The 27504-nt window shown below is 39.5% G+C and overlaps 3 protein-coding genes and 2 non-coding genes across 6 annotated transcripts; 4 read left to right on the top strand and 1 right to left on the bottom strand.

The window, feature by feature from the left end:
- Positions 1-1653: 1653 nt before the first annotated feature.
- trnal-cag (transfer RNA leucine (anticodon CAG)) lies at positions 1654-1736 on the bottom strand. The gene has a single exon. It is a non-coding gene; the product is annotated as a tRNA-Leu (tRNA).
- Positions 1737-3188: 1452 nt separating this feature from the next.
- Positions 3189-3271, top strand: trnal-cag (transfer RNA leucine (anticodon CAG)). The gene has a single exon. It is a non-coding gene; the product is annotated as a tRNA-Leu (tRNA).
- Positions 3272-7334: 4063 nt separating this feature from the next.
- Positions 7335-12570, top strand: LOC111582867 (bcl-2-like protein 13). The gene is made up of 2 exons (XM_023291736.3): positions 7335-7495; positions 11350-12570. Exon 2 carries the CDS (start codon positions 11521-11523, stop codon positions 12265-12267), a length of 747 nt encoding a protein of 248 aa, XP_023147504.2. The 5' UTR covers positions 7335-7495; positions 11350-11520; the 3' UTR covers positions 12268-12570.
- A 7852-nt stretch (positions 12571-20422) lies between these two features.
- Positions 20423-23494, top strand: spic (Spi-C transcription factor (Spi-1/PU.1 related)). 2 transcript variants are annotated; one of them, XM_055006692.1, is made up of 5 exons: positions 20423-20536; positions 20650-20737; positions 20881-21002; positions 21094-21196; positions 21280-23494. In XM_055006692.1, exons 1-5 carry the CDS (start codon positions 20498-20500, stop codon positions 21747-21749), a joined length of 822 nt encoding a protein of 273 aa, XP_054862667.1. In that variant the 5' UTR covers positions 20423-20497; the 3' UTR covers positions 21750-23494. The 2 variants fall into 2 exon arrangements, with proteins under 2 accessions (XP_054862667.1, XP_023147510.2); XM_023291742.3 differs by having other exon boundaries at positions 21091-21196; positions 21280-23493.
- Positions 23495-23765: 271 nt separating this feature from the next.
- Positions 23766-25523, top strand: spi2 (Spi-2 proto-oncogene). The gene is made up of 5 exons (XM_055006821.1): positions 23766-23816; positions 24045-24129; positions 24213-24289; positions 24413-24566; positions 24921-25523. The coding sequence occupies exons 1-5, from the start codon at positions 23766-23768 to the stop codon at positions 25220-25222; spliced, it is 669 nt and encodes a 222-aa protein (XP_054862796.1). The 3' UTR covers positions 25223-25523.
- Positions 25524-27504: the final 1981 nt, after the last annotated feature.

The following is a 27504-nucleotide window of genomic DNA, read 5'->3' on the forward strand; positions in this document are numbered from 1 at the left end:
AATACAATTTTTTAACTATATGCTGACGTTCCAACATTACAAACTGCATCAAAAATATACACTTACTCAGAAAATGGTATTGTAGGACGTTTTCATACAGTAACGCCTTCAGTCAACCTTCCACCTTTACCTTCACGGTGCCTCTGAGCGTGCGCAATTGTCTGGCCTACGGAAGCACATCTGGGACATTCTTAGCGTGTGTGGTTGTGATTGTGCGATTTACACAAGACGGTTTCATTGAACTTGTGTAACTGGCTTATGTGGCTGTAACAAGTCTTCCAGTGAAGTTAAACCTGCTAAAGTGGACAAAGTTTTAAAAGCTAACACAAAAATATGTTATTACATTTGGTACAGGTACATTAATTAAAGACAACAACCCACAAAGTTCATTTTTTGGAGTGTATTTCCAAGCTCCAAGCGCAGCATCTTTGACTAACCATGTCACATCGCTCCCTCACTATCCTGCAGTCTCCTTTGCTACACGAGACAGCTGATTTTTGCTCAGTGGGTCATGCAAATAATGCTTCGTGCGCTCTTTGCTTTCCACACCTGACACGAAAACAATTCCGTGTCTAAGCGGTGTTGCTTCATGTTCGAAGAATTACTTGACATTCATGAAATGAATACTTGAAATGGTCACTGTTGGACCTGTTGTCTGTCTCGTTGCTCAAACAGTTCAAATGGTGTATTTCTGCGTTCCAGGGGGGTAGATGGGTAATCGTTAATTGATGTGTCAGACGTAAATGACAAATCTATCGGCAGCCTGAAGTAGACGTGAACACGCTATGGTCACCTGATGACAAGCTCACTTTCCACGCGCTGCGTCTTCCTTTGTTCTGTAGCCGAGCGGTTAGCGATTCGCGCTTGTAATCATAAGATTGACGGTTCGAAACCTGTTGAGTACGAGAAGATAAAGACGCCGCGTTGCTCTCGCTTCGACTGCGTGTTGCCGGAAGGTCACTTTATATTAATGTTGGTGCAAAAGCAATTTATTATTAGAATTTACATTTTTAATCACCATTGTTGGTTTGGTCAGAGCACATGTGGATTTTCAGACAGAACAAGCTCACCCACCCAAGGCCCATTCAGACTTCATGTCAATCAAACATGAAGAATACCCAGATTTGTTTAAGCATTATTATGACCAGTATATTAGGCTGTGTTACAATTACACTGACTGTGCAGAAACCAAGTCATTATGTGCACTGGCCAGTACCCACAAACATGAGGAATCCCTCTGCAAACAGGCCCTGTGACTTCAGGATGGGAATATTTTCGTGCTGATATTTCTTGATTTTTTTCAGAAAAAGCACAGCAGGGAGAAATATCTTCCACGATCTAAGTGTGTCTTTGCTAATAACAGTTGATTTTCACTCCTTCAACTGCAAATGAGTGAAAGGTGTGATTTTATAACATCGTGATTGACATCAGCCACCCCAGTTCATCACACACACGTGTGGCTAAGTGCTGCTGTATTTACAGACAGTAGAGATATGCGTCAGTATTTTGAAAGATGACTCTCTCCAGTAAACTACCACAAAGGTATGTGTGTGCAGAAAGGCAGAGACTCACAAAGGTCAGCACTTACCCAGTTCTTTTCCAATATCAAGTTTCCACATGTAGTGACAGAAGCTGGAAGTGAAAAAGCACAGCTGTCAGAAGTGGGATTCGAACCCACGCCTCCAGGGGAGACTGCGACCTGAACGCAGCGCCTTAGACCGCTCGGCCATCCTGACTGCGATCACACACCCTGCAATTGGTAAATACGCCAGACAGAGGAGTGAATGATTTAGTTTGTATGGGAATACAGTTTGGGTTTTGGGTGTTTTCTACAGTTTAGCAGCTCTGTGCAGTGGTTCTATGGTGTCATGGTTAGCACTCTGGACTTGATGAATCCAGTACAAAAAAAACAAAAACAAAAAAAAAAACACCTTTACAGGTCTGTTTGTTAGTAACAAATGATGACCTATTATTCAGTTGAAAATAACAGGTCAAACCAACACCAGCGACCCCAGATGACCACATACAACGGTGTAGACTGTTTCCTCAGCTGGTTGTCAGTTATGGAGATATGGATTCATGACCCTGTTTGATCAGCTGCTTTTTTACTCACATGGCGTTCATATGTATGGAAGCCAATCATTTCAAATCACAGTCACTTAGATCCTTCCATAGACATCAAACTCACTTTTCACCATTTTTATGCACATAATGTTTCATGCACTCTTTGTTTTCAGATCATTCAGTGTCTAACCAGCATTGCTCCATTTTGTTCAATAATTACTTCAAGTTAATTCAATCAATACTTCAAAATATCACTCAGTTAGAGCTCATTCAGTGCTGTCTCTTTACATAAACACTTCAAATGGCAGATATTCACTTTCCACTGGGGTAGATGGGTAATTCTTATTTTATCAAGGCAGACCTGATTTAGAAATCTATCAGTCACCTGTCACCTGCTCATAGCCCCGATTTCACCTGTCTAGTTTGTCTCTTTCTTCTCAGTGGTTAAAGATTTGTGCTTGACACGTAGAGATCAGTGCTTCAAATCCTGTGAGGGGCAACAGTGTGCAGACACTGCATCCATGATTAAAGCAGCTTGGTCAAAAAAGGCCAATAGTTACATTCACAACAGGTATCCAATGTGAGAATAACCATTTTTGTTAAAACAAAAGCAATTTATTATTTATGATTTGGACTTTTATTCTTCATCATTTGTTTGATCAAATATTCTATATTTGAAAACAAAACAAGCTCATCCCAAGGTCCATTCAGGCTTCATGCCAACCAAACGTGTAGGATACTGAGATTTTATTATTAGCATTAACATGACAAATATAATAGGCTGTGTTACAATTGCAGTCATTATATATCGTCCTGGTGGGTCTAGCTAGAAAAGTTAGAACTAGTAAGAGATTTTTTTCAGGACAGGGAGCTAGCTGCAGATATTAGAAAGAAAGCAATAACACTGCATATACATGACCATACTTACACATCATTTATACATTTATACAGTTTTTTTGTACTGGATTCATCAGGTCCAGAGTGCTAACCATGACACCATAGAACCACTGCACAGAGCTGCCAAACTGTAGAAAACACCCAAAACCCAAACTGTATTCACATACAGACTAAATCCTTCACTCCTCTTTCTGGCGTATTTATCAGTTGCTGTTAGTGTGATCGTAGTCAGGATGGCCGAGCGGTCTAAGGCGCTGCGTTCAGGTCGCAGTCTCTCCTGGAGGCGTGGGTTCGAATCCCACTTCTGACAACTGTGCTTTTTCACTTTCAGCTTCTGTCACTACATATGGAAACTTGATATTGGGAAAGAACTGGGTAAGTGATGACCTTTGTGAGTCTCTTGTTTGTGGGTACTGGCCGGTGCACATAATGACTTAGTTTCTGCACGCAAATGACTGATTGTGACAACATCAGTGGTAGTGCTTTCTCCTAAATTCAGATTGATCCTCATCCTGAAAAAGTCTCTTAATACTTCTAACTTTTCCAGCTATCCATACCAGAAATATACACAGTCAGTGTAATTGTAACACAGCCTAATATACTGGTCGTAATAATGCTAAAACAAATCTGGGTATTCTTCATGTTTGATTGGCATGAAGACTGAATGGGCCTTGGGTGGGTGAGCTTGTTCTGTCTGAAAATCCACATGTGCTCTGACCAAACCAATAACGGTGATTAAAAATGTAAATTCTAATAATAAATTGCTTTTGCACCAACATTAATATAAAGTGACCTTCCGGCAACACGCAGTCGAAGCGAGAGCAACGCGGCGTCTTTATCTTCTCGTACTCAACAGGTTTCGAACCGTCGATCTTATGATTACAAGCGCGAATCACTAACCGCTCGGCTACAGAACAAAGGAAGACGCAGCGCGTGGAAAGTGAGCTGGTCATCAGGTGAAAATAGCGTGTTCACGTCCACTTCAAGCTGCCGATAGATTTGTCATTCACGTCTGACACATCAATTAACGATTACCCATCTACCCCCCTGGAACGCAGAAATACACCATTTGAACTGTTTGAGCAACGAGACAGACAACAGGTCCAACAGTGACCATTTCAAGTATTTATTTCATGAATGTCAAGTAATTCTTCCAACATGAAGCAACACCGCTTAGACACGCAATTGTTTTCAAGTGTCAGGTGTGGAAAGCAAAGAGCGCACGAAGCATTATTTGCATGATCCACTGAGCAAAAATCAGCTGTCTCGTGTAGCAAAGGAGACTGCAGGATAGTGAGGGAGCGATGTGACATGGTTAGTCAAAGATGCTGCGCTTGGAGCAGTTCGAGAGTTGGGGAATGAGCAAGTCCCTAGGATGGCTGTTAGTGAGATGCGTAAGATGAAGATGAGAGACTTTGAGGATTCCCTGAAACGCATTAAAGCCACTGTTAGTCCATCCATGTAAATGAAGATGTTGAATATTGAATTGTAAATGAGTTGCTTGCACACATATGAAGGCCATGTGAGCAAAACATCAGCTGAGCAGAACTCCAGCCTCTCTCCCTGCTGTCGATAGTCGCTCTCATCTCAATGACTTTACTTATGTCTTTGTCGGTCGCCGTCCCATACATTGAGTCAAATGAGAATCATACGCGTCTCGGTGCATGGGAGCGTTCTGATCAGCTGCTCCGACCATTCTAGAAGTCCACTTGTATTTATAGACCTGATTTGTTGCAACCGTCTGACTGAGGGTGCCAACATTTTTTTCCACTGGCCGTTATCATGTCAGACAAATTGCTCATGGGATGGTGATTTGTGAGATCCACTTTTCATCTTGTTCTGTGCGCTACTTTTCATGCTACACTAGTGAATCGGCTGAAACTGCCCCACGGAATTGTGGGTAACAGGAAGTCCTGCTGTATAGAATCACGTAATGTTATGATTTAAAATCGTCGCCTCCGGTCAGCTCCATTGAAACGCGTATGAAAAGCGGTTGTCAAGGCGACGGGCGTCCTGCAGTACCGCTTTCAGCCACATCACACAGTCAATGGGCTGGTGGCGTTGTTTCAACATGTAGGCTTTAGAGAGCATCAAACACGATCGAGATCAGGCCAGAGTGTCAAACTCACTTTAGTTTAGGGGCCAACTTGATCTCAAGTGGGCTGGACCAGTCAAACAATAGCAGAATAAACTAGAAACAACAACAACAAGTCCAAAAATTTCCCCCATTGCTTCAGTGCAAAAAGTGCAAGTAGTACATTGTCAAAATGTTTCCACGAATGGAAACTATTTTGAGAAAACATTATGAACAAGCTGAAATTTCTTAAGAAAAGTTTTAAAGGCAATTTCAACAATATTATAGCTCATTTTATCATTTACACAAGTTCATTAAAACTTACACATCACAGTGTATCTACAAGTCAACAATATAGGATTTTGCTGTATGATCAAAACAACTTGTCAAGATGTAGAAATGAATTGAAATTTATACTTTTATAAATTTACAATTAATGAAAGTCTGTAATTTTTGCCCTTTACATAGTCATCCTGCAGGCCAGATTGGACCCTCTAGCGGGCCGGTTGTGGCACATGGGCCATATGTTTGACACCCATGATCGAGATGAAGTCTTTATTATTAGCTCAATTGTGGCATCTTCACATTCATTTCTGTCTGATACTGTGCTAACAGGACATACACACTCCTGGTCCTGTAATATTTGATTTTAATTTTGTGTCCATCGTGCATTTAGTTCATTTGGTTTCAACTTCTTATCATTCTTATAAATCAGAGTGGAAGTATGTACATACTGGCTTGACCTTAATTGTGACATGAAGCTTGAGCCACTTCCAATAAACCTGCTGCCTGCATCCAGCTGTAGCACAAGAACTACATGGAATCCAATGTATTGCTGATCCTGTCAGCACCATGGTGGGATGACTCAGTCCATGTATTTAACATTATAAAACTACTCTGTAATGCTACATGTTCACACTTCTTGTCATGTAAAATGCATTCACTCAGTGAGCAAGAATGGAGAGCAAGTGGAGAAGCTGTTGTACCACAGAATACAATTCCATCATCTAAAAGGACATAGATGTATAAACTAATAAAAGTCAGCCTGTGTTCCTGTAAAACCAGGGTATTCAAGGAAAATTCAGAGGTCCAGTCAAAGAAAATTTATTCAAGCAAAGGTCCGGAAAATCCCCATGTCTAACTTGAATTAGTGTGATATATGTTGATGTAACCTGGCAGTTTTATTAGCATCTGCAAGTAATCAATAACTGACCGTCAAATCAAATAAATTCAGTACGTTTCAAAAACATTTTGACAATATTTATTCAGAAATAACTTTTGACACAACTGTACGTCTTAAAATAAAGATGTGCAGTTTGAGAAGCTGCTGATTCTAAGGGGAGCATGTTCAGGTTGTGACCTCCGGAAGTCGATCATCTCCTTCGTTTTGTCCACGTTGAGCACTAGGTTGTTCTATATGCACCAGCCCTCTAGGTGTTTCCCTTCATCCTGTACATTGATTCCTCGTTCTCCCCAATGAGTCCCACCACTGTGGTGTCGTCGGCGAAATTTATGATCTGGATCCTCTCTTGCGTGGCGGCACAGTCATGTGTCAGCAGTGTAAACAACAGTGGACTGAGCACACAGCCTTGAGGACATCCAGTGTATATTATTCAATATACATTTGCTGTGACATTTGCAAACTCATATTCAGATTTTTAGTGAGTATTTTACTTAACTTTATTTGGGTAGGTTTGTACACAGTTAATCCAAAATGTCTTGCAACACAGAGGAAAAAAAACCAGAACAAGCAATCAGAGAAAACATCAAAAGAAAAAAATGCAACAAAGTATTTAGCAGGCAATAATTAATAGAGTTAAAATCAAAAGTATTTATTTTTTTGTGTTTTAATTATGCAAAAAAGAATTAAATATGGTGGTACATGAAGCCTCTTGGCACAGTTTCCAGTCTTGCAGTGCGTCTTGCCAGCAGAGAGAACTAGAAGTTGAAAAGTCCAACTTTAGAAATAGCTCTTCTTGCTGCCAGACAAACATTTTCCACTTGGTGTCACCACCTCCCGCTGTGCTCACCGACTGATAATCTGCTGTTTAGACGGGGAACATAAAAACGCCACAGCCTGTTTACCTGAATGAAACATTCACCCTGTGACACCTGCTGACCTTTTAGAGACCGTGAACACACAGGTTAAAGATTCACCACTCAGAATTCTGTTTTTAGTGCTCACTTGTATTATTTGTAGAGTTTATCTGCCTGAACAGACAGCAAAGTCACCACTGACTCTTATGCAGCCAACTGTTATGTCATGGATTTGGGAAGTGGGGTGGGTGAGAGAGGGAGAGAGAGGGAGAGAGACTATTGCTCAGCTTGTCTACCTTGTTATTCCCGTGCAGCTACAGCATGCATGTCTGCCTATCTGTTGATTTGTGGCTTTGCGTCTGAATGCACATCACATTTTGATCTGCCTCTCATCTCATCCAGCACCGAACCCAGAGGAAGCAGGTATGCTGGGATGTTGCTTTTCTGTTTTTATTCATAGTGCAGAAAGTTTGAGTAAACCCTAAAGTCCTCTAGAAAGAGAGAAACTGTGGCTCAAATCAAGACTGCGATTTGATTTCCTCCCCTTTGCTATTAAAAGCATGCTGTCTGTTAAGCTGTCAGTGTAAGAAGGGTCATTGTGGGTTACTCTAACGCAGTGAAGGAGCAGATTTTATCTTGTGTGAAACAGAGAAAAAAGGACACGAGGAGCTGGTTTTGTCTTTTTAGCTGATTTGACATTGAAAGCTGACTTTTTGTAAGTTGTGATACGCGAATTCCCTCTGTCCTCATCACACATTAACACAGAAAAAGTGCCCTAAATGTTGCTGGTCGTTTGCTTCACCATGAGTCTGTTGTCACTGGCACGGGATCAATGGGAATCCAATTACTCAAGTAGGACAGTAAGTAAAGGTGGATCACAGAGGGTTGTGTGTCGAGGGTTTAAAGCGTTTGTGTGGCCAAATGTAAAGTCCAAGGCTGAAATCTGCACAGGTCTTCAGGGCACAAAGCCCAGGAGAGCCAATATGGCAGCAAGTTAGTCATAAAATCTGTGACGTCTGGAGGTGTCTCTCTCAGTCTGATCACTCTGGAGGCGTGCAGTGATACAGCATTAAGGATTTTACTCATCAAACCTGAACAGAAACATTATATACAGGACAGATTTAACTGATCATCAAGGCGCCACCATGTAATGGAAATATTTATTCAAGGCCTAATAAGCCCTTATTGATTATGTCCAGCTGCTGATCTCAGAGTCAGAAAGTTTCATTGCTCAAAAAGTAACAAGCTGTTGCATAACAGGTAGGAAAGAGGTTTGTTTCCCCCTGTGAGGCAACACAAAAGAAATAGTGTTAAAGTTCTGGATTGTAACTGCATGTGTGTGAATATGTGTGTTTAAAGCAATGAAAGGGATCTTAAATAAGTCTCTCTTTCTGCAGATGCTTCTCCACCCTATAAATCTCAGGTTTCTGAGCCCATATACAGAGGAACTTCCCATCTTTATGTTTAGATGTATTACCTCTGTTGCAATTGAACTGCAATGGAAGCCAGTACATAAAAGCACATGTTCAGACAAGTTGGTTTAAAACTCTTTTTTCTTTGTTTGTACACAATCTGGATCAGTAGATTTCCAAGCTTTTCGACTAGTGACAGTTCTAAATTGTGCTTTTAGCATTTAGGGGATTTTTCTGTAGTATTATATGTTGTCATTGTTCATTTTTAAAAACAAACAGCAGTAAGTTTATTTAGTGTACTGTAATTCCTACAGATTTGCAGACATGATGAGAAAAATCCCAAAAATGTTCAACTAGTACACCAGGATACCCCAGTTTGTTTGTATGTTTGTTTTTTCTTTTATTAACATTAATTTGTGCAGTAACGAGCATTACGTGTCTTTGCTCTCCTTTGTAAGCATATTTTGAAGGAGACCCACATCTTTTCTACCCGTAATGAATGTCTGCAGCTGCTAATTATCACTAGTCACCGCTTTCTGATTCTTAACCAATGCCAGGTTAAGTGCAAATGTAACAGATATTCAACCCCACAGAGGCTGTTAAAGGATTTGTCCTCGTTAGGAGGCATGTTCTAAAACCAGAGAGAACACAGACAGGCCACATGTTGTGAACATGATACAACATTAGACAGTGAGAAGCAAGAGTTGAAAATATCTATTTTGGGACTGGCATGAGGGTGACATCTTTCATGCAGTCAGAGCTGAGACATGGTACAAGAGGGTCACCTTGAAACCAAGAACCACGTTTGAGCTGAATTCAGGCAAACAGCCCTTTACATAGTGATATATAGAACTTAAAAAGAAGTTTCAGCTTTTATGTGGTTGAGATTAAATGGTAATATCTTAGTAGGAATGACACCTGGGCTGTTGGAATTTAAGTGGTCCAGATGTAACATTTAATATGACATTTCCATTTTATGTCCCGACACTTGTCCAATTCTCATGCCATGTGAAATCACTGAAATAGCTTCCACTCCAGGGTGACAGATGGAGACGTATATGGCGCCTAAACATAGTAAGATATGCAGGTCGAGGCTATAGATAGTCACAGCCACAGTGATACAGAGCAGCCAGTGAGCAACTTTTTCCAATCACTGTCTGGTTGATGTCAATGAGAACAAACACCAGTAAGAATAACTGGTAATGAGGGGTGTCTGTGGCCGTGTTGCACGTTATCATTACCACTGAAAAGTGAAAAGTGATACACTTCTGGGGGAAAGGGGGGGCGGGGGGGCAAAGGCAGGGCACAGATTTAACACACAGTGGAAGAAGTTTACTTTAGAAACGTCCAAATGAAGTCATGACAAAGATTAGCCACGAGTCACAGCACTCAAACTGAGACATGAGGCATGAGTCTGGTGCTAGTCTGCATCCCTGGTAGCAGCTCTGTGAGGCTACACACCACCGCTTTGGACTAAAATAGTAAGATGCAAACACACTCATAATGCCAGCATGTTGTTGATGTTTGGCAGGTATCATATTTGGCATGTTTACTGTCCAAGTTAATTAGTACTAAATCACTGACTACATATAAAGATGGACAAAACCTATGCGTAGTCACCCGCAGCTTTACTGAAGAGCACTTTTAAAGCTCAGTGTCTTGGCTCTAGGTATCACCATCAGTGCCAAGAATTTAAAAAAAATCAATAAAGAGGTGAAGCAAATGTCTCTGGGCCACAGACTTTCATGTGATAACCTGTCATTCAAAGCAGCCACTCTCTCAGTTGTGCATAAGTTTACACCTTAATACAATTTCAGTGGGTGAGTTATTTAAAGATTCGCCTCCTTAGAGTTGTCATGAATGAGGAAATGTAGCTGTAGAAAGAAAAACAATTTCTGCATCAGGATGGAAACATGTTTATTTCAATTGTACAATTAAGCATTTTAACATGGGGGATAAATGGGGAATTGACTCACTTTTAAAACCAGCCTCTAGTGGTCATTTAAGGTACTGCACTTTGTGGCACCTCTGCATTATTTTTCCACCCCAGAAGTTGCTGCTTGCACTAAATGTAAAGTACAGTTGAAGCCGACATTCCCAAATACTTAATATCATGTGATGTGATTGAAAAGTGTGAATGCACTCACCTCGGCACTTCAAACTAGCTGGGGCTAAAACTGAGATTAATTTTGCTAATATGAAATGAACGAGTCCTCTACAGTCTGCATGGTAGTGAGACTTGTGTTAAAGGTTCAGTATCCTAACTGCTTTTTGTCTTTCAAAATCAAGGACAGTCGGTTATTGTATGTCTGACATTAGTTACTGTTAACGTTTCTGACTTATGTGTTGGAGCTTGACTCAAGAAGAATTTAGCACAATTCCTTAAATAAAATATGAATGCGATACAGTCTGTTACTGCATTCAAAACTGAACTCAAGCAAAGGTACATTACTATTATTTGCAAAAAGCACTTATTATAAAGACTGGACCCTGCAGTTGTTCTACTATTATAGTCCTAGACTATTAAGTTAGATGCAGTTTTTATGTTGTTTGGGTGCTTTAATAATAACACTGATGCATCATATTTTATTAGGTGATATGATTTTTGTAATCTTAGTCTGTAGAACAACTGACTACTATAGCCGTCAAAAAATGCCGTGCAAATATTGGCAGACAAGTATGTTTGCCTCTCAAATGAAGCACAGCAGACAACAATACGGAAAATGAATATATTTAAATTAATCTTATAGATACTTATTAGTACAGAGTAAATGCACTCATTTGCCTTCCACCACTTCAGGACTTCAGAGCTACTCCTGATGCCTGTATTGACTTTTCCACACCTCTGATCTTGTGTCTCTGCAGAAGCCAGCCTTCATTCTGGCGGGAAAGGCCCCAGTCGAGTCCAGCAGGGGGGATGGAGGAGGCGGGGAGGCCGGATCCCTCAGCCCCAACCCTGCTGCTCTGTCTCTGACCCAGGCTGAGAGCCCCGGTCCCTGGCAGAGCGAGAGCCTGCTGGCAGAGTCCTGGTCCACGATGGGCGACGTGGACCCCGAGGACACCAAGAGCCTCGATAGCAGCGACGGGGCGGTTCTGGCCGGAGAGGAGAACCACTCCTCCAACTCCGACATGGTCCACCTGGAGCGAGAGGAGGCCGAGATGCTCGAGGAGGCGGAGAAGGAGGTCGCAGAGGAGGAGAGGGGGAGGAGAACAGAGGAAGAGGAGGAGGACGAAGAGGAGCTGCAGACGAGTGTGCTGAGTGTGTTGGGCGGGGAGAGGGAGCTGGTGGAGCTCAGGGAGGAGGAGCAGGACCTCCAGGCCCCAGAAACTGAGGAGCTCCTGGTGTCAGCTGAGGAGCCTCATGTGGACAAGGAGCCGGCAGAGTTCAGGCACGTGGTTCCCCCGATGGCTCTGCCTCCTCTGCCCATCGTCAGGCTCCACCCTCCGTCCACTACGTCCACCCCGGTCCCTTCAACCACAACATCTGAAGTAGAGGAGCTTTATTCCACTCAGGGCCTCCACCCTCCTTCTATCCTTGCTCCCATAGCAGCAGAACCTCCAGCAGCCAGTCCGGAGCAACTAAAATTCTCACAGATTCCCCTCTCCGATGTAGACGAACATTCAATGAAAGAGTCTGAGGTGGTACCAGAGAAGCTGAAGACTCAGCCAACATCTCCCAAGACCAAACCTCTGAGCTCCACCGAGCTGCTGTGTGGAGGTGCTGCTTTGGTAGCTGTTGTGGGAGTAGTGGCATACGGAGCTGTGGCCTACTGTAGAAAATAAAAAACCTCTCTTTGAATCCCCAGACAACCTTTCAGCACAGGTCTTTTCTGCTTTTAACTCTATTCCACGTGAAATATTCCACTTCACTCTCTGAGTTCTGGATCCGACAGTCTTTCCATCACACTTTCTATTAGACGCATTAATTCGATTTTTTTTGGAATTCGCTTTGTGCTACCTCAGCTCACAGCAGAGCCCATGGCCTTTGTTTTTGTGTTTCATCTCTGAGGTAACTTAGCCAGTGAAATGTAAACCTGGAATGTAAAAGTCACTTACAGTACAATTTAAAAAAAAAAAAAAACCTAATACTTGAAATCTTCTATTTCTTTGTGTGTGAGTGTGTCTCTCTTTTCTTCACCACAGAACAACATGAAAAATGAAATTAGATGCCAGTTCCTCTTGTGATACTTTATTAACTTTTCTGAGCAACTACTAGCATATTTAGCCATATCAAGCTCCCACTGGTGTACTTTTAGGTTTGTACGTGACATATTCAAAAAATACTGGCCATGAAAATTATGTTCCACTGAACTTTTTTTTAGCTATTTTGTATTTTATTGCCTCATCAGTGACTGAAACAACACAACCCCACCAATGGAGTCCCGGTGTTGTTTAAAAGCAGGGCTGTTATTGCTCAAGCTCTAGGTGTGTAAACCCTTATCTTTGACCGCTCAGGACAGCAACAGACTTCGATACAAACACACAAAGTAAATATTTCTGCTTTTCAGAGGTTTACGCTGACCTGTATAGTAAATATGAAGAGAACAGACTGTTCTCTTCTGGGCAGGAGTTTGGATGGTTTGTGTTTCCTGCCCCATACTGCCGTCTGTTGGTCAGACCGCATTATTACATGAAACCAATGTCCTGTTCACATTATGGTTGTTTCACCCTCCTGTTGTCCTCATTTACGAGCACCAGAAAATATAGTTTCCTGTCTGAAAAAAAATCCAAAAATTCAGCAAAAAAATTCCCCCAATTTCTGAAAATTTGCAAAAACCTTCAGGAAGAAAATTCCAATAATTCTTTAAAAATTTCCCTTAAGTTTAATTATTTTTTTTAAAATCCCCCAAATGTGGCAAGAAAATTCTTGTAAATATTTTCAAAAAATGAGTGAAAATCTTCCTTAAAAAATTCTTAAAAATATATAAAGTGATTACATATATTTCAGTAAAACTTCTAATATTTTCTTTAAGAACATTTACAAAAAAATCAACCAAAATCCAGCGAAATTCGCTGGATTTTGGTTGATTTTTTTGTGAATGTTCTTAAGAAACATTTTTAACATTTCTTTTTTTCCTCCAAAAGATGTTCAAAGATTTCCCAAAAATATTGAAAATGTGGACATCAGAAGTTTCACTGTGAAAATATATATTTTTTCCACATTTTCAAACTTTAAAATGGGTCAGTTTTGACCCACAGGACAACACGAGGGTTAACCAGACGGAGTCAGCACACTCATCCAAAGCTTGATATTTTAATTACACCTCATTGAAACAGCAGATCAATCCCTCATGATGACCAGAAAATACATCTAATCAATCAATTAAATTACTTGTGCTTACATAGGTAGGTTGTGCTAAGTTTAAAATGTAACATAAAATGTAAAAATCAACAGTGTAACAGTGAACCATTGAGGGACAGTATCTAAACCAGCTACATCCTTCAGTTTTTTTTCCCGATGCTATCACCCAGGACAGACCATAATCTCATAGATAATGATTATAACTCTGCGGTCGCAGCGTTCAGTCTAATAGACTAAATGTACACGAGTGGCTTTGACACTTCTTGATTTTCATCGAGTGCCCGTAAATAAAGAAGAACAATGGGGTTGACTGTGCTGCGGTTAACCTGCCGCTCCCACACTGGTGCCAACATGCACGAAGCTATTGAATTTAAAGGGGAAGGAAAGTTCTTCTTTGTTTGCAGAGATATAGCTGCTGCTCCCCCTCAACACAGTGCACCGCATTCACAGATAAACATTAATCTCTCTCTGTCTTTGTATTTTTCCTCAGCAACCCTAATCCCACTCAAAAAACATACCTAACCGCATATTAAACCTGGATTTACTGTCACACTCAACATTATAATAGACAGATAACAACACCATAACAAATAAACGGGGATGTGGTGTGTCCTACATAAAGTTAGAATGTGTTAGAGCATGAGAAAAATAGTTTACATTGGTGAACAAAAGGTTTTGTGCATTATATGTGGCACATTACAGATTCAAAGTTATATATACATTTTTAATAATGTGGTGAGTTGTAGCACTATTTATGTTTTTATGCAGTAGAAAGAACAGAAATGAAGCAAATGCAAGATAATAGATCATATCAGAGCAGTCAAGTTAAATCAGCTCCTTAATAATTATGGACATTAACCAGACTAGTTAAAATATTAAGGCTAGAAAATCGACAGAATTTTCATATTGAGGTAAACATGACTAATCTAAAACTAAGGTTGGCACAAAAATTATGACTATGCATGAAAACGTAGTAAATCAGAGGATAAAATTAAGCTCAACAAAATAAAAACCAAAAATATCTGATTAGAAGAGCATTGTATATAGAATGTAGCAGATTCATGCAGTGCATAATAAAATATAAAAATACAGTGGAATACAGATGAATAAACTAGAATAAAATAGAATAGTGTGAGCTCAAGTCGTCCTCTGAGGTAATTACCTGCTGTCAGTGTTGAGTAACTCTACCATATTTGATTTGTAGGTATTTGATCAAAGCAAATTACTGGACAGTGGAGTTTTGGACCTGATGGCAGCAGAATGACTAGTGGATAAGTTAACCTTTTGAATGCTAAGTAGTTTCTGGGGTTTTAGGGGTTTTTTTTGCTCCTGTACCATTTCTACTCAATGTGGGCTCACTTTTCATTGCAATATATAATTGTAAACTGCCCAAAACTCAAAACAACAAAGACTATACGCACTAATTTTCTGATGAATTTATTCACAGCTGGTGTGAATCAGTCCACAAATTTACTATGTGGAAAAAGGTCATATTTAACATGGAACTAAGCCCCATTTTTAGAATATTCCACAAGTTTCAGTACGTAATTTCTGTTTTGAAGTTAAGATTTTTTGTTAAGAAGATTGCAGTGTGATTATTGGAACATTCATTCATTTTCTCGATTAAACAATTAATGGTTTGGACAATAAAATGTCAGAAAATTGCATTTTCACCGAATTCTTTGCTTTGTCCAACCAGCAGTCTATAACGATTAGTCGGTTAATCGATTAGTTGACAATTATTTTACTGCCCATCGTCTTTATTGTCCCTTTGCTGAGCTGTAACACACAGTTCAAACACCACAGTCTGCTTCCACATGCTTCTGTCACATTTTCACTCATTGTGGGCTCATTTTTCACTGCAATATAAAGTCCTGCACTTCTAAACAAACAGCACAACCTTGATTAGAAGTAGAGGAAACTCTAGGAAATATCCTCTGTGCACTATGACAGTCACAATGCCATAAATCTTAAAAAGGCCAAAAATAAGAGTTGAATTTCTTTGATTATTTATTTTACAAAGATTCGGAAAACATGTAATCAACATGTTCAGCAATGTTCCAAGTACACACATGTTTTACCAACACTGGAAACTTTACTGCTCAGATTTTTACAACCTCTACAAACTCTATGTTTTTCACATCATTCTGTAGGGATGTGTAGCGGAAATAGCCTCATATGTGGAAATATAATTACATGTAGCAAAACTGTGTAGCCTAATGGGTCCACATCAAAATTACACTCATTTATCAGGGGCACCACTTAGGTATTTAATCTGGGCCACCTAAGAGACCTTTATCAAAAATATTATAGGTTCAGCAATCATTAAATAATCAAATCTACTTGTATTGATCATTCTCACAATCAAAAATCACAAACAATAAGCAACAATGACGTGAAAACCACAGACAATGAATAAATGAAATTAATAAATGCAGATAAACAAACTAACTATGATCGTCACTGGAAGCAGTTGGTTGGAAGGCGATGAGTTTAGAATCACTCTGGAATTGGAAAACCAATTATAATTTGTAAATTCATTCATTTAGCAGAAGGAAAATAATACTTGCATAGGCTTTGTAGTAGTGAAAGGGAAGCTGTTGCAGGACATGGAGCTGTGATGATCAAGGAGACGCTTTGGCAGGTTTGTGTTGCAAAAGTGTGCTGAAGAAAAAACACAGTCAAAGCTCATAGTTGTACAGAAAATATTCGTGCTGTTGTAGTATTTAAAGTTAACTTAAGGGGTCCAACTTTAGTTAAAACATAAGAAAACAAAGCCCTAGTTTGAAGTTAAGCCATTTGTTTCATCATGAAAGAGAGCCCTGTTGCATTCCAGTGAGCTCTTTTCTAGAGAAAGTTTTGGAGCCAAATTCAAATCAGCATCTAGCCAGTTGTGGATGTGTTCCTCCCAAGGTGTGGTTTTGAGCGCCACCGTCCAGGAGAGGTCAGAGGCCAAATAGCTTTACAGCTTTTTTTAGGTGTGCCTGGGTAGCTGTACAGGTTGAGCTAGAGACCTATAAACAGGGACGATAGTTCCTGATGCAGCAGCCTGGGTTGGAGTCTGACCTATAGCCATTTGCTGCATGTCCTTCCCCAACTCTTCCCTCCACATTTCCTGTCTCTCTCCACTGTCCTCTATGATAAAAGCCCTAAAAAGGCTCAAAAAAACCTTACTTTTAGTTCATTTCTTAAACATACACATCCAATTGTTAAATATCTCTGACAACCAAAGATCTAAAATCTCACTAAACGTGATAAGACTGCCACCAAACATACATAATATGTTCATCTCATATGGTTGCTGAGATAATAACAAAAGGTGTAAACATAAGAATAAACTTACAAATTGTAGAGTAGGCTACATGAAAGTAAACTTATAACATAGCTAAACATACAAGCATATGCATTCAATAAGAAGAAGAATAAGACTGAAGAAATATATATGCTTAGAGTGAAAAGTCTCTTTGTGCCTTCATGGCTGTGGTCTGTGACAGAGAGAGGAGGGGTGCATTTGTGTGTCGTGTATATGCTTCAGATTCCTTTTGTTCTTCTTCCATCCTGGTCCTGATCAACCTGGTATCAGAGACCGAGTCCAGATTTGGGATCGTCACTATGGTGATGCTGCATTTCCTTAATTTTGAGGATTTAAAACTGCTCAGTTCATTGTTGTAAAGAAAGTTCTGGGTGTTGGGGGGAGAGAAAGGTCAGGAGGTCACAGTGAAGAATCCAATCTCCTCTTGTCCAGAGGTGTAGTTATTTTCACAGTGGACACTTAATCAACCTTATCAGATTCTGGTGGAGATAAGAGGCATCCTGTTGTCTTCAAGAGAGCCATGAGGGGTCCTTTATGAATAAACACCTTAACTGCAGATGTTCCATTTGGATGTAAGCTTTGAGTTAGCTGTCTTCAGAAATGGTGTCCAACCAAATTTACAACTTTGGGTAAAGGTCTCTGGATTCTCTGCATGTTGATCTGGAATATTCTGCTCCTCAGTCCACTACAGATGTTTCACCAGGGCTGCAGTGTCGCCTCACAGCTTTCTGTGTAGAGTTTGCATGTTCTGTCTGGGTCAGTGTGGGTTTTCTCCAGGTACTCCGGCTTCCTCCCACAGTCCAAAAACATGCTGAGGTTAATGGTGATTCCAGATTGACCATAGGTGTGAATGTGAGTGTGATTGTTTGCCTCTATATGTAACCCTGTGACAGATTGGTGACCTGTCCAGGGTGTCTCTTGCCTTCACCCTTAGTCAGCTGAGATAAACTCCAGACCCCCGCGACTCTACAGAGGATTAAGCAGTGTATAGATTATGGAGGGAGAGATGTTTCACCATGTTGAAGGCACCTTTCAGCAATTTGCTTATAGCTGGCTTGTCCCTACACCTTGTTTTTTAGCCATGCTGTGTTGATCAAATATGTTTCTCATAAGTCCTTCTGCTTTGTATCAACACAGCCTGTAGTTCAACCAAAAAGTCGCTGAATTTTTTGTTTATTTCGTTAAGTGACGTTTATTTTTGGAAAACTGTCGAATAAAATATGTCGAATAAAATGATTTTGAGAAAATATCACAATTGCGAGCTTAGATTTGGTTAATTTTCCAGACAGAACCATACATCACAGTCTGTTTAAAAGCAGAAAATCAATTATTCTGTCTCTTTTGACAGTTTCTGGCTCTGATAACTGGTGTAATTCTGATGATTTTAAAAAATATATATAACATGCTTTTTAATACTGCTGGCCAGTTTTGGGGTTTGGAGGGCTAATGGACCACCAAACATATAACACATTATCTTCTGGGGACCATAAATGTGTACAATTTTAAATCTTAGAGGGAGCTGTTAGGGGCTAAAATCAGCCATAAATTTAATAGAAGAGCCAAGAGTAGAATGAAAATTTTAGGAGAAAATAGTATGAATTTGAAGTAACAACAATCACCATGTTGCAAACAATTACAGTAAGGGAGTTCTTTCAATCAACTAGTGATAAAGAGCATTCCTGAGTAATTCTAAAGGACACAACACAGCAAATAAAGAACACCAACTTGTCGTACACACAGCAGCACACAGCTGTCAGGCCTCAGCTGCAGCCCGACAGGTTGTGGTCTTTAATTTATGGAATGGAAACAGGGAAAGACGGAGTGGGAGAGAGGACGAGGTTTGTGGTTCTGTGTTTTTATCAGCCGGCTGCACAGGCAGGAAACACACACATGAACCACACACTGGCATGCACATTTGCATGCTTGCACACAAAAACACAGACACACACACACAGACACATACATACACACAATTTACTGCGACAAGGTGCTTTTCTTTACTGGTGGAAAAACAAGAAAATGTTTTGCAGCGATGATACAAATCACATCCCGTCAACATGAGCCACCTGGGTGAAGGTGTAGCCTGATATAGTGTGACGCTATAATCTGTGCATCTCCATTGCTTTGTTTCCATCATGTTTCCAGCTCAGCTCTCAGGCCTGACTGCCATCACACTCTAACCGAGCTGAAAGGGGAACTTCGGGAGCAGGTCGGTTGATATTTAAAACTGCACGCTTGAGATAAATGAACTTCTCAAAAAAAGCCTGTGTTTATTTGAACAGGAGGGTTGGCTTTGTGGGGAAAAAAGGACAGAGGCTGGCTGTGACCGTGATCCCCACTTTATTAACCATTAACCTTTACGGTCACGTCTATCTGCAGCTCTGTTTACGGCATTCTGGTCAAATGAGCGTTTAAGTAGCCACAACTTTTTTTTTGGCCTGTCTGCGGTGAGGCCTTATATACATACTCTTATTAGCCTTTAATTATGATTATTGAAAGATTAAGTGTAGGTGCAAACAACAAAATTAAACAGTAGCTTAGCTTACTTTAAAACCTGTGTAGTGGACAAAAAAAAGATGTAAGAAATGTCTCACTTTTTCTTCAATGATTATGGGTGTTAAAAAGAATTTTAAAGATACAGAGGAAAGGAACAAAGACCTGAAATAATCTTTGTTCCTTTTGGTTTTAATGGAATATTTTTTAAATTAATTTAGCACATTTTCCAGAGTGTGATGGCAGAATTTCAGAATAAAACAAGCATCTTATTACATTTTCTAATATACAATAACAAATTTTTTAATAATGAAAAAATGAATACATAACTGATGTTAACTGATGCTAAAGTGGACCCTATAGTTAAACTGGAATATAAAAAAAAACTGATCCAATTAAACTGTCCCATAAAATTCATTAATATCCCATTATATCGTCATATCTCTTTATGCAAATATTAATTTAGTTACTTTATTTTTACTTTGAAGACCACAAAGGACATTTTCCTGCCATCATTCAGGCTCAAATTCAAATTTTCAGAAAACTGCATAACTGGATCGCGCCGATAACAGCTGTGTATGTTAGATACATATCTCACCCAGTATGCAAATCTCAGTTTGTCAGGCTGAGAATTGGTGGTATTCCTCGGTCAAGTGTGCAGTAAAAGAGGTTTTTGTTGTTCGCAGATTGTGATCTTGACTTTGCGAGCGCGAATGATGCTCAGATGTCTATCTGATCTGCGCTTCCAAAAAAGAAGAAGTATACGACACCATTATAATTGACCGGCCTCTCTGCTTATTCATCTGGCTGAGCTGTGAACAGGTATTGGAGGTCTGCAACATATATATACCTGTCCAGACTGTACACCTGCACTAGTGTGGCAGTGCTCAGCTATTAGGACAGAAATGGCCTCGACTGAGGGAAGCACTCAGACATACAAGATGGTGAGTTGTGGGGATAGAACACGTGCTTTTAGATATAATTTTAGACTCTTATGCTTTCAATTTTTACTTGTTTAAAGGAAATATATAATACTTTTTTGGTGTGTGTATTCTAGACATCCTTGGACAGTGACATCAACCAGCACTTTCAGGATGCAATTGATGTGATTCAGCAGCATTCAAATAATTCATACTACGATTCAGGTAAATATTACATTTGTTTTGCATTTATTTTATTCTGTTTAGACTTTTCAGTATAGATATTTTGATGTAATAATGGCAGTTTATTTGGACAGTATGATATTTAATGTTTTTCATGTATGAATTTTTCCTATTTTGCTTTTCAGATTACACATATTATGAGCCTCTGGGTACTCAGCAGACGTCTCTGCAGTACCAGATCTCCTGCTGTCTCGTTACGCACCAGTCGGATGTCCCAGTTCCTCCTTATGACTGGAATGATACAGCTGTAAGTACTGCAAAGAAGCAGCATTTTGGAAAAAGAAAGGAGGAAATAACGAAGAAAGGGGAATTCATTTTAAATGTTTGTCTTTCAGCAGCTGTCTTGGCCTCAGGTCATGCCTGATGTCTCCTTGAGTCACTCTGTGCAGAATGAATCCCCACGTTTCTGCTCCATCTTACCACCACAGAGGAACAACAAAGGTGATCATGATAGGATTTTCTTCAAGTCAACAGTTCTGATATTTTTGTTCCATCTAGAACAAGACTAACCTCAATCTCCTCAGGTCGCAAGAAGCTCAGACTGTATGAATACCTCCACGAAGCCCTGAATGACCCCAGCATGGGCGACTCGATCCAGTGGACGGACAGCGGCAGCGGCACCTTCCACTTTGTCTCCAAGAACAAGGAGAAGCTGGCCGAGTGCTGGGGCCAGCGCAAGGGCAACCGCAAGACCATGACCTATCAGAAGATGGCAAGAGCCCTGAGAAACTACAGCCGCACAGGTGAGATCATGAAGGTTCGCCGCAAACTCACCTACCAGTTCAACCCAGACATCCTGCACAGGCTCGGCTCCGCACAGCTGTCGGTCCACCTGCCCTGCCGCCCTCCACAGGATGAGGTTCAGCAGCAGAACCCGGCCGAGCAGAACTACTCCACAGCGGCAGACTGGCACAGCTGGTACGGACACTACCAGCTGCCAGAAGACTACGACCTGGCCTCCAGCTTCACCTCACACACCTCAGCCAAACTCTGAGCTTCCTCACAGAGGGAAGAGATTCTATAAGCACTACAAATATTTCAAAGACTCTGGAAATTTCTGTGCCCGTCTACAGTGTCTGCATTTGTTTTTTAAAAACATAATTCTACTAATGTTCTTAACTCTCCTGTTGTCCTCATTTACAGGCACCAAAAATATTGTTTCCTTGTCGGAAAAAAAAAATCAAAAAAATCAGCAAAAAAAACTCCCCAAATTTCTGAAAATTTGCAAAACCTTCAGGAAGAAAATTCCAATGATTCCTTAAAAGTTTCCTTTAAAAGTATTATTTTAAAAAAAATCCCCAAAGTTGGCAAGAAAATTCTTTCTTTTTTTTCCACCAAAAAATGTTCAAAGATATCCCAAAAAAGGTTGAAAATGTGGACATCAAAGATTTCACTGTGAAAATTATTATTTTTTCCACATTTTCAAACTTTAAAACGGGTCGATTTTGACTCAGGACGACACAAGGGTTAAACATGAAGAACATAACACTCTCAAACTGTCTGGTTTCGTCTTCAGTCTCTGCATGTTCTTTGTTTTTACATGTTATTCTATTAATTAATCAACAGACCTTCAGTCAGAAGGTCTCATCATTTTAACATTTTGTGTATTACTGTAATTTATTTGTATATAGGAGTGCTTAGATACTTCCTGCATCTAACTAAAAACAGATCAATTTTGATCACTTTAGAAAACAACATACATTACATTTTTTTGCCAGTAATATCAGAATGTTTTAGTATGTTTTCTGTTTAACGGGTTGACCTCTCCAGCCAGCGCACCTGCATTTAATAAAGTACGAATTAAGAGCAAAATTTAACTCGGAGAAACAGATCTAAGCATTTTTTCAGAGACTTGCTTATTTCTACAAAATCTGCAGTTCCATATTTAATCAGTACATGTCAAATTTTATTAAAAATAACAGTCTCTGTGAATTTAGAATGTACACAGTCAGATAAATATCATGCCTGTTTTGGTTCTATTCCAAGGAGTATAATTCTTGTAAATACTTCTAAACTTTAAAATATGGACATTATGGTTCTCTAAAAGTCAACAGGATTGTAAATGCTTTAATGTGTAATACATTTTGACTGTATTATAGGTTTTAATATATGTTGAACTAAAGAATGAGCTACATATTTTTTTTATTTTGTGTAGAATCTGAGCCAGTTCCAACAGGTCCCAAAATATAAAGATTAACTGCAAGTCTCAAGGGGGAAATGCAGAATAAAACCAACAACAAGAAAACAACAATATAAGCCTGTATGTCAGTTTAATTTATATGAACTCAACTTATTTTTATTTCTATTCAGAACATTGATAAATATTATCATATCACAACAGCTTTAATGTAATATTAATATAAGTTGTCTGTGGCTGCAACCAGTAATAAGCAATCCTTGAAATTACATGTACATTTTAAATTTTTATGATGTACTTCTTGTGTTTATATTAGTTTTGTAATAACATATGTTTGTTATATCTGTCTTGTGTGTTCTTTTCTACTAAATTTTGTTATATATGCCTAAATTGTACTATCTGTTGTTTTTTTTTTTTTTGTTTTTGTTTTTTTTTTTTTTTTTTTTTTTGGTTCTGATCTGTTGAGAGATGCAAAATTAGCTGGAAGCCGTGATCTGGTATGATGTTTCAGATATTTATGTCTGAGCTGCACGCTATTTGTTCAAAATAAATATATCTTTACAAATCTAAAATTGTTTGTTATTTATTTAAAATCTGAAATCTTATAAATACAACCAAAAAAGAAATTCACTTCTATTAATATTGCTTGCTGACTGTAAAGCTCTGTGGCTATTATCAAACAAATATATAAAGACTCTGTGGAAAGATTTTGCAACGTCTCCGCTGCAGTGAAATATTACAACAGGCACACAGAATATTAAATTAAGACACATCCTGTGAGGAAAAATATGTCAGCAAGTGTGTTTTTCCTGAAAAGAGAGCATTGTGTCGAAGCTGCCTCCTGGCCAGGTCTTATCTGCTGCAGCGGGGAGGATGTGGTCAGTGCTGGTGTTGGGGCTCTGTGGGAAGGTGGTCATTGTTCCTGTGAGCCCAGAGTAGAAAACGTCTGCTGATATGTAGAAAACCTGCTCCACTGGAGGGGTATAATAAGAGTCGGGGGCGCTTGAGTGTCTCAAAGTCAGTTGTGTGAAATTCTCCCAGACTGCAAGGACTAGAATCAGCCTCATCAGTGATGGTAAAGAGCAGATTAGCTGCATTTCCTGAAATATCTCCAAGGCAACAACTTGAAATCTAATTAATTATGTTTATCAGAATTCTTTCCAGGACACTCAGTCTGATTTGGAGGTGATTTTAGAATTCCTAGAGGAGTACTACAGACAAACCGCAGCAGAAAATGGTAAGAAAAATGGCTGCAGATCTTAATTAGATCTTTCACTCAGTTTAAGTGCAGTTTCTAATAAACATTTTTGCTTTTTCTAGTGAACAAGGTGTGCTGGACTGGAGGTGTGCCTGTGGATGAAACATGCGAGCAGCGCTGGACATGCTGTGAGCCACCTGTATGCATAAACACGTTTGATGGCCTTTTCTTCCACATTGAGAGAAACATGCAGCCAAATTTTAAGCGCTGTTCGGTGCGATGATCTGTTGTTGGTCTTCTTTTACTTTCTCCTGCATCAAAGAGCATCAGACCTGCACTCCAGCCCTTCCTGGCACAGGACGCCTCACCGGCCCTCAGTCAAAACACAACAGCAACATTGTCTGAGCGTGGGCCACTGCCAAACTGTGTATCAACAAGACAATCAACCAAACACCCAGCCACAGCAGCGAGGAGTGGTGAGTTCTCCTTTTTTTGGTCACTGATACTGTTATTGCCCCAGTTGCTATTAGCCTGAGGGAAACAATACCAAAGAGCAAATAAAAGACCTTCCCTTTACAGTAAAAAACAACAGAGCTGTGCATGGCTTAGCTTAATAGCTGTTTTTACATATCTATCAGATAACCGCAGCGTTTACAGCTTTGGCCTCTCTGCTGAATGGTATCCATCACTGAAGAGATTTTCTGGGAATCGCCGTAGTTGAGGAAATGATTAACAGTAACCAGTACTAACTGTTTTGGCCCAGGTGCCAGAACTTTCCCTAAACCATCTTTTAAACCCCTTCCACCGAACATGCCACTGCCTGTTTGCAGGAAAAAAGGTGCGACTCTTTCACTTCTTGTTTGAGATGCTGGAGGATCCCAACATGGCTCACTGCGTGTCCTGGGTGCCAGCAGCCACCGGCGTTTTCCGTTTTTCCTCCAGGAATAAGGACCAGGTGGCGGCACTCTGGGGCCAGAGAAAGGGCAACAAGAGGCCAATGACCTACCAGAAGATGTCCAGGGCGCTCAGGAACTACGCCAGGTCCGGAGAGATCTTCAAGGTGAAGAAGAAGCTCACATATCAGTTCAGTCGGGACACACTGATGTCCCTGCAGTCCCTCAACTGTCACTAAGGAGATTTGTAAAGCAGATTTTATGTATATATGCTGTTCTTCTTCACATTTTTTTAATGTCTAAAAACATCAACTTTCATTTACAACTTTCTCAGTTGTTAGTGAGACACATTGCATCCTATTCCTGATTTCTTGTGGTGTAAATACTAACAAAAGAAAAGCATTTTACTGTTGGAGTTTGAAGTATTGCCTTTATAGAGTTGGTGACTTTGGTTTGCAGTTTTTATGGCCACAGTAATAAACCTTCCAATGACTGTGCGATGATGTTTCTTGCTATCAGTTGTAGCTCACATTTAACCTTCTGAACCCCAAAACTCACCAGCGTGTTTGAAAGGCTTGTTATCTTTTATAAAATATAATGAAATGAAAATGACACCATTCACCAAAGCAGGAAACCATAACGACAGGAATAATCGTTGGATATTTGATTTTCAAATGATCCTTGAACTAATCAAAAGTGATGTGAGTTATCAAATCTAAACACTAGCTTTATTCTACCTGTGTCATTTGAAATGTTTCCAAAAATAAAGTGTTTGCACTCGATCTGTAAAGAAAAATACAATAAAATCTGTTTGCTTTAGCTCAATTTAAAAGCCATGACTGAGCTGCTACCAGCAGTGATGTACAAAAAATTCTGGGATTTTTAATTTGAACTGCAGGCTGTAGTTACAAAGAACAGAAATGAGGTAACAAGAGAGACTAAGAGTGAAATCAAACACACTTGATGCATAAAATTAATGTAACATGGCTCAAAAACTGAATACAGAAGTGCAAACTGCCAGCAAGTTCCTGGTGGAGACATTCAGCATGGTGAAACATCCCTCTAGGGATAATATAAATAGTAGAATATCTACAGCATGTAGAGTCACCGTATTTCTGTAGTGCTGCTAACACCGGATTGCATTAAAAATAATATGTTATATACATTATAAATAACTTTGTTATACTGTACAAAAGACATGTTTGAGATCTGTCTGCTTTTAGCTATGATTGTGTTGTTTCCATAGAGATGTAGGTTTTTATATTGCAGTGAAAAATGAGCCCACAGCGAGTAAAAAGGTGACAGGAGTAAAAATAACAGGGTTAACCTCTATAAGGGAGAATCACTAAAAAACACTAAATGAGCATTTTGTGGGCTCTTGCATGATTGAGAGGTGGTGTCAAGATTAACTTAATTTCCTACTTTATAAACTTTAACTGGTTAAATCTTGGTTATTCTTGTTCATGGAAGCAACAACAGCGCAGTCAATAAGCATTTGAACTATGACCTATTTTACTAAACACACAGAGGCTGGTTTTCATGTATCATGTTTAGTAATTTTATCAGGCTGAAGATCAATTTCATTCTACAGTATGCAACATATTTTTCAGTATTTTGTTTCTGTCTGCTCTTGTTTTGTCTTCTCTCCAGCACATTGCTTTTTGTAATGAAATGATATGTAAAAGAGTTGAATTTTAACTGCTCTGCCTCCAGTTTTATGAAGGTTTAGTTGGACAATCCCTGCACTAATCGTTTAAATGAGCTCCTGGAGGAAGATGAACTCCATTTGTAGTAAAAAGGCTTGAAGCATGGAAGTATTTGTTAAACTCTCACAGGAACAACAGTGTGACATCGACAAGTACATGCCCCTATAGGCAAAAGCAGCGTTGTTTTGTTGTCTGCACTCTGATTACAAAGTAGGGAACTATTGCTGCTGCTGCCATTGTTGTTGTGGTATTGATATAATGAAATAGTTTACATGGAATTGGCTCTTCAACCTCATGGTCATTGTTTTAGTTCTGAACCAACAAGTTTTATGTTTACAGAGCTGAAAAAGGTCACTCATCACATACTTGCAGATTTTGTAGTTGCTTCCAAAAGCTAAAATAATCAGCTTTTAAAAGATAGGTTGACATTTCATATCGTATGTGCACATATCAGAATCAGGTTGTGGTTTTTGAAACTTTTCCTTTTGTTCAAACTGATGGTCAAGAGAGTGAATTAAAGTCTGAATAAAGGAGAAATTTTGAATTTATTCCTGACTTACCGACGAACATTTTTGGTGACATTTCCTTCTATAAGATGGTTTTTTTTTTTTTTTTTTTTTAAATTCAGATTTTATCTAATCTGGCTATAGTAAACAACTATCTGAACAAAACTAAAAACATACAGACAGTGAATAGAAGCTTAAAAGCACATTGCAGTGACATTTACACTCTGAGTATACAGCAGAAATGAGAACACTCCTATGCAAAATCCTTTCTATGTCAAATGCACCATATCTTAGTATTCCATGTAGAGT

The sequence above is a fragment of the Amphiprion ocellaris genome, chromosome 21, assembly GCF_022539595.1.
Source record: "Amphiprion ocellaris isolate individual 3 ecotype Okinawa chromosome 21, ASM2253959v1, whole genome shotgun sequence".
NCBI lineage: Eukaryota > Metazoa > Chordata > Actinopteri > Pomacentridae > Amphiprion > Amphiprion ocellaris.

Coding starts and splice junctions, on each gene's coding strand:
- spi2 (XM_055006821.1), top strand. CDS start 23,766: ATGTGGTCAGTGCTGGTGTTGGGGCTCTGTGGGAAGGTGGTCATTGTT. Junction 23,817..24,044: donor GGAAGGTGGTCATTGTTCCT/GTGAGCCCAGAG, acceptor TATGTTTATCAG/AATTCTTTCCAGGACACTCA. Junction 24,567..24,920: donor AGCCACAGCAGCGAGGAGTG/GTGAGTTCTCCT, acceptor GCCTGTTTGCAG/GAAAAAAGGTGCGACTCTTT.
- LOC111582867 (XM_023291736.3), top strand. CDS start 11,521: ATGGGCGACGTGGACCCCGAGGACACCAAGAGCCTCGATAGCAGCGAC.
- spic (XM_023291742.3), top strand. CDS start 20,498: ATGGCCTCGACTGAGGGAAGCACTCAGACATACAAGATG. Junction 20,738..20,880: donor TAATTCATACTACGATTCAG/GTAAATATTACA, acceptor TTTGCTTTTCAG/ATTACACATATTATGAGCCT. Junction 21,003..21,090: donor ATGACTGGAATGATACAGCT/GTAAGTACTGCA, acceptor TTTGTCTTTCAG/CAGCTGTCTTGGCCTCAGGT.